The sequence below is a fragment of the Lathyrus oleraceus genome, chromosome 6, assembly GCF_024323335.1.
Source record: "Lathyrus oleraceus cultivar Zhongwan6 chromosome 6, CAAS_Psat_ZW6_1.0, whole genome shotgun sequence".
NCBI lineage: Eukaryota > Viridiplantae > Streptophyta > Magnoliopsida > Fabales > Fabaceae > Lathyrus > Lathyrus oleraceus.
The window spans coordinates 86474559-86481679 of NC_066584.1; the positions used below are offsets into that span (position 1 = coordinate 86474559).

Below are 7121 nucleotides of genomic sequence, written 5' to 3' on the forward strand. Positions count from 1 at the left end.
CAAAATATGATTATGTAGTATGAACCGGGAAGAAACAGAACATTCAAAGTGAATGTTGTAACAACAGAAAATCAATGCCTTAGTGCAAAAAGTGTTAAAGGGGAAAATGAAGTGTGACATAAGAGATTGGGGCATATGAACTACATAAGCTTAAGGCATCCGAGTTCAAAGAATCTGGTACATGGAATTCCTAAGATTATGGCACCGGATAAATCATGTGATATATGAATGAGAGGCAAACAACAAAGATTTCCATTCTCATCACAAATGCCTCCAAGAGAAACTCATGCTTTGGGTGTGGTGCATTTTGATGTATGTGGTTCATTTGAGGTACATTCACTTGGAGGGAATAAGTACTTTGTGTCATTTGTGGATGATTTCACAAGAATGACATGGGTATCACTCATTAATTTCAAACATGAGGTATTTGTTGAGTTTCATAAGTTCAAAATGAAGGCTGAAAATCAAATTGGACAAAGGTTGAATATCTTCAGAACTGATGGTGGAGATAAGTTCAACTCAACAGAGTTCAAGGAGTTCTATGAGAACATGGTATTGAGCATGAGGTGACTGCTCCACACACTCCACAACATAACGATGTTGTTGAAAAGAGAAATATAATTCTATTTAACATGACAATAAGCATATTGAAGGAGAAGAATATACCAAAGCAATTGTGCATTGAAGGAATTACTACTTTAGTATATGTGCTTAACATATGTCCAACAAAGAAGTTAAATGAAGTAGTTCCTATTGATAAGTGGACTGAAAGAAAGCAAAGTGTAAGCCATTTTAAGGTATTTGGTTCTGTATGTTATAAACATATACCAGATGCTACTAGAAGGAAATTGGATGACAGAAGCAAGGTCATGTTGCTTATAGGTTACCATAATACAGTTGTTTATAAGCTCTATTGTCTAGTCACCAACAAAGTTAAAGTCAACAGATATGTCAAAGTGAAATAATCAAAAACATGGGATTGAATCAAGTCTCAATCCAACTCTAATGTAGTTCCAACACTAGAGCCTGATTTTACCTATGAAGGAGATTCTCTAAAGGTGATTATGACTCTGAAGGAGAGTCTGAATACAAAGACAACTCTGACTCTAAAGGCGAGTTTGACTTTAAAGGTGAGACTGGCCCCGAAGGTAACTTTGATGGTGGATCTAACTATGAAGGTGGTCCCTCCTCTAAAGGTGGAACTTCTGAAGATGGAACTTCTGAAGGTGGCCTTGCTTATGAAGGTTTCCATAGGCCACAAAGAGTTAGACAAATACCAAGGAGACTTAGAGACTTTGACTTCGGACTTAAATCATTTGGGATCCTCTTATTCAAGTTGGAATACGAGTTCTTGATGCATTATGGAAAAGAAAAGGAGTTAAGGACATTCACACAAGGTTGACTTTTGGTGAACAAAGTCAACCATGGAAGGTTGACTTTTTGTTGACCAAGTTTTATGATTTTTTATATGTTAGCTATGGATGGACTATTTATCTTTTAACTAAGGCTTTTCAAATTGGATTAAAAATGCAAAGATTCAAAATTCAAATTGTACAAAATGGAGGGAAAAGTTTCATTACTTGGAGCATAAGTTATAAAGTCATACATCAACCACACAAGGTCAAAATTCAGATTCAATACCCAAAAATACATTAGAAAAAACACGGAATGAAGATTATATGAAAAATCCTAAGTTTTACCTACAATTGACTTTTGGTCAACTATTGACTTTGAAGGTGAGAAAAATACACAAGAGGGGGAGTTGAATTGTGTATTCTTAAAAAAATGTTTCACTTTTGAACCAACAAGTTCAAATTCTGAACAAAGTTCAGACTCTGATATCAGAACACACATAACAACGAAAATAGAATGATCAGAAGTAAATGCAAGCAATACACAAAGATTATCCTGGTTCCTCTCCTCAACTGAGAGTAGTTCAGTCCCCTTGCTTTAACAACAGTTTTCACTATAACCAAATAAGTTACAAATTGATCAAGCACACTTGGAAGAGACTTTAATGCTCAATCAACCTAGAAAGAGACTTCTGCTCAAGTCCTCAGACAAGAGACTTCAATGCTCAATAAACCTAGAAAGAGACTTTTGCTCAAGTCCTCAGACATGATACTTCCTTGCTCAATCAACCTAGAAAGAGATTTCCTTGCTCAAGTCCTCAGATAAAAGACTTCCTAATCAAGCATGCAGGCAGGAGACTTCCTCTACTTTAAAGAAAAGTTTAGTAGAAAAGATAACTATTATACTTACAAAATAAGAAGTATAACAGTTGTAAAAAAATCACAAAGGTATTACAACCTCTTAAGATTTCTAAGATAATCTAAGATAAGAAGTATTAAGATCTTTAGGTAATAACAATTACAAGAAATAACAACTCAGAGTTATGCTAAAGATATTTCAAATGAGTTGTGATGTTGTAAACTTCCTTTGAGTCTCCAGCTTCCTTTTATAGAGACTCAGAAAGAGTCGTTGGAGGGTTTGGACATAGCGAGAAAACTTAGTGATGAAGTATGCTAAGAGAGACGTTAGAGACTAGCATCTGGTCTGAAGCTTTGTCCACTGAATAATAGCATTAATCGTAACATGTTTCGAAGTACAAGGTATCTACCAAAAGGTAGAACAAATTGAAGATGTCACATCTCTATTTCTTGAGCCTTGCAAAACAAAACCCTAGTTATCTTTATCCAGAAATTTGGGGCTTTGATAAGACAAAACTACTTTGGTACAATGTACGTATTATATGCCTTTCAACCTTTCAAAATTTGGGTTATCCTTAGAAGCTAAGTCTTGAGACCAAAGTCTAAAACTTCAGAGTCTGATGCCTTCAGGTACTGATGAACCACTTTAGATTCTGATCAATCAGAATTTGGCAAACATTGCTTCTTCACGTATACTAATGATCCGAATTAGTTCTATGCTTGTGATCCTGCACATTTAAACAACTATTAGCAAACCCTATTATTATTTAAATACATTGTTATCATCAAAATCTTTTAAGGGCATAAACAAATCTTGTTTCAACAATCTCCCCCTTTTTGATGATGACAAACAAATGTATTTAAGAATAATGGTTGATCAGTTTTAACTAACTTGACAACATCAAAGTATGAGGTTTGTAAGCCCCCCTGAGTCTAATAGTCCATAGGTTGAGTTTTATAAGCTCCCCCTAAGTTCTATCCAAGTTAATTTAAACTTATTTTGATATAAAAATGTCCAGAGGAAATTAATATCAAAATAATTGAATAATTAGGGTTCAGGATTAATTAAAAACATTTAAAGAAAATACTTTTAACCTTCTTAAATATTCCCATAATTTCTCCCCCTTTTGTCATCAACAAAAAGTAAGTTCAGACATGTTAGCATAGAAGAGGTCAAAAAATATTTAATAACACAAATAAATATATGGGAAAAGTTAATCCTAATAAACATGGTTTGAACACCCTTTACTCTTCCCGATAGAGAGAAACGAATAAGACAGTTGAACTATTTCTTCTTTTCTCAAGATGTCACATGTCATTCAAGAATATCAAACATCAAAAGCCATTATTGCAAGCATTAAATGAGCAAATGTTTCATCTTCTTATTGCAGCGCTCAAGACATGCAACTTCCTCTATAAAAGCACACCATCATATACATACTTTTCATATTTTCATACAACTCTTCTTCTTTTTCTAGCAAAACATTAGTTCTCCATCAAAGAAGGCGTCGAGCGCCGTCTCATAGGAGGTCACAGTCTCACACCAGTAGTAAGCCATTGAGGAGGCACATCCAATTGGGTAAACCACCACAAGGGGTGAATTAAGGGTGACAAAACCAATGAAGAACAAAAAGAAGGTTAAGAAGAGAAAGAAGAAAATAGTTCTCAGAAGGATGTTCTTCTACAACTCTGATGAAGGAAGTGAAGAATGGGTGCCTAAATGGGAGGATTCTGCAGTAGCAAGGGGTTATTGTTATGATCTGGATAAGACCATCACTTTTGTGGATGTGGTCTACCTGAGATATTTAGTTGAATTGGATCGAATTCACGAGTATAACTGGGGGGCGATTTTTTGGTGTATCTGTACTCCGAGTTAGATAAAGTTTGTATGTGGAAGACCATGTAGATGATAGGTAGGTGCACGTTGTTGACAGTAATATATTTGCATCTTTTAGGGTTGTGTATCATTTTCATAACGCTTGTGCTACATCATTACTAATAATTCATATGTACCATTTTTCAGGTTTGGATCTTCCAGTACTTCCCACGCATATCTGAATGGTCATATGTTCTGACCGACACTGAAGTTATGTCACGTGCTTCTGCATTCGCCACACTATTAGGGAATCGGGTGACAGAACCCTTTCGAGTGTATATTGATCGCTTGGTAGCAAAAGATATACACTTCCATACGTACACTGATCACCGTGAGACGCGCCCATTAGACGACATAATCTTCTACTCTGGATGATTGGTTTGTGGGTCACGTCTAACGTATCTACATCGGCCTGAGCACGTCATGCGGCAACTAGGCTACATGAAGTTTTTTCTCAGAGATCCCTATAACATTGCTCCTTCCGCTATGGCACACAGTTATAAATGTCATGTATGATAATTTCCTTAATCATCTAGAACCAGTTCAGGCACATAGTACCCTAGCTCCTAACGTCTTGCGTGTTGCATACGACTACATGTAACAAGTGGTATTGTAGGGTGTCACATCCTTATATGACACAAGATGCTTCGAAAGATCCACCTAGATCAACTCATCAGGAGATACTAGAGGAGGAACAAGTTAGGGCAAATCATGTTGTTGATGTGTTGCATAAATATCGTCGCATCATAGATATTATGCAGGCGGGTATAAACAATGAGTCTTTCTAGAAGGCTCTTAAGCGAGGGAAATTGTAGATGCCATCCTAGAGGAGGCACGATTGGCATTGTAGTGCATAAGGCATCATATGAACACGTAATCGGGTCGACATACGCAATAAATATATATATATATATATATATATATATATATATATATATATATATATATATATATATATATATATATATATATATATATATATATATATATATATATATATATATATATATATATATATATATATATATATATATATATATATATATATATATATAAAGAGAATTTTCTATTATGAAAATACTTGCTAGAATTTTTTTTTTAAAATACTCGCTAACAAAATTATAGGGGCACTACAAAGTCAAAATTAATAAATGAATGTAATTTCCCTTAAATAAAATATAGAGTAGAATAAAATCAATTAATTTCCCTAAAATAAAATAAATTAATATATCCATAATTTTAGCAACTAAAGAGTCTAATTGGGGCATTAAAATTAAAATAATGATAAAGGGAATATGAATAATTGAAAGGTCAGATTTCTAACTCTTTATTAAGACTCAAAAGTCACATAATTTGACCTTAGTTTATGAATATGTGTTTTTTCTAATTCTAAAATCTCAATCTAATTATAATCTCTCAATCTCTCTGAAAAAGCATAAGTGTCGACCGTCAATTCAATAAGAAAATTGGAAAAGCATAAGTGTATACCGTAAGTGTAAAAAAATAAATGAATTAAAAAGTTAAATATATATATATATATATATATATATATATATATATATATATATATATATATATATATATATATATATATATATATATATATATATAAATTGCCTAGAAAACAATTGTCTGATCATCTAAAAAGAAAAAGAAAGAAACTAATTGAAATTGATAATAATTCTCAAAAGGTGATATTCATAAATTTTTTGGAAAACACCCTACAATTTCTATTTAAAATTATGCAAATCTAGGTGATTTGAACCTTGAAGTTGAGAGTTTAGACAATGAACAAATAAATAGGATTATTGAAGAGCAAAATATTTTGGTTGAAAATAATGAAAATGAAGATGATGATGAAGCTGAAATTTTTGATGAAGGTTATAATAATGAAAATGAACACATCCCTATTTTTGTTGATGAACAACCTAACAAGTCTATTATATTGGACATTTATGATCCAAGAACATGGAATGACCTTAACAATGACTTAAGAGATGAATTACTAAGAAACAATCCTAAAAGAGATGTGTCAATTGTGAATGGTCCTAAAGATACTTCTGTTAGGCATTTCTCATCATCATGTTATATTTGTTATTGTTCTAATGGAGAAGAGTAAAATATGAATTGAGTTGTTTATTCAAAAGAATTGGATAGAATTTTTTGTTTTTGCTCTAAGTTATTAGGTACAAGTTGTAGAATGAATCGCTTAGCAAATGAAGGTTTAATGATTGAAAACATATTTATGAAAGACTTAAAGAACATGAATCAAGTGGTGCACACATGTCTTTCATGAGTAAATGGATTGACTTATAAATTAGATTTAAAAGAAATATAACAATTGATAAACATCTTCAAGAGCTTATAAGAAATGAAAAAAGGCATTGGAATGATGTCTTACTTAGGATAATTTATGTTACTAGATATCTAGCTGAGCAAAATTTAGCATTTTATGGAAAAATGAGAGGATTAATGTGGAAAATAATAGAAATTTTCTTTCTCTTGTTGAAATGATTGTTGGATGGGATCCTGTCATGCAAAAACATTTTGAACATATTAAGAACAATGAAATTCATTATCATTATCTTAGTCATAAGATTCAAAATGAATTGATTAACATGTTAGGTAATGAAGTCAAAAGTGCAATAATCGAAAAAATCAAAGAAGCAAAATATTTTTCTGTGATTCTTGATTGTATTCCTGATGTAAGTCATCAAGAACAATTGAATCTCATTATACATTGTGTGGATGTTTTTACAAGTCCAATAAAAATTGAAGAGTTTTTTGTAGAATTTTTTAAAGTCTATGACACATCAGGTCAATGATTGTTTGAGGAATTACAAAATGTATTAGAAACTATTGGTCTAGATATTAATAATGTGAGAAGACAATGATATGATAATGGATCAAACATGAAAGCTAAATATCAAGGTATACACACCATGTGGTTTCCCTAACCTTAACTTGACACTTTGTGACATTGAAAATTCTTGTACTAAAGCTAGAGATTTTTTTGGAGTGTTACAACGTTTTCA

The 7121-nt window shown here is 32.4% G+C and overlaps 1 protein-coding gene across 1 annotated transcript; it reads left to right on the forward strand.

The window, feature by feature from the left end:
* The first annotated feature begins 267 nt into the window (after nucleotides 1-267).
* LOC127094146 (uncharacterized) lies at nucleotides 268-6205 on the forward strand. Its single transcript, XM_051033010.1, has 4 exons — nucleotides 268-552; nucleotides 654-871; nucleotides 1045-1244; nucleotides 5841-6205. Exons 1-4 carry the CDS (start codon nucleotides 268-270, stop codon nucleotides 6203-6205), a joined length of 1068 nt encoding a protein of 355 aa, XP_050888967.1.
* Nucleotides 6206-7121: the final 916 nt, after the last annotated feature.

Bases quoted from the DNA above. Each gene is read 5' to 3' on its own strand.
- LOC127094146 (XM_051033010.1), top strand. From the start codon at position 268: ATGCCTCCAAGAGAAACTCATGCTTTGGGTGTGGTGCATTTTGATGTA. The intron at 872-1,044 runs GTTGCTTATAGG...TTACCTATGAAG, and splicing joins GATGACAGAAGCAAGGTCAT to GAGATTCTCTAAAGGTGATT. The intron at 1,245-5,840 runs GTTTCCATAGGC...ATGCAAATCTAG, and splicing joins AGGTGGCCTTGCTTATGAAG to GTGATTTGAACCTTGAAGTT.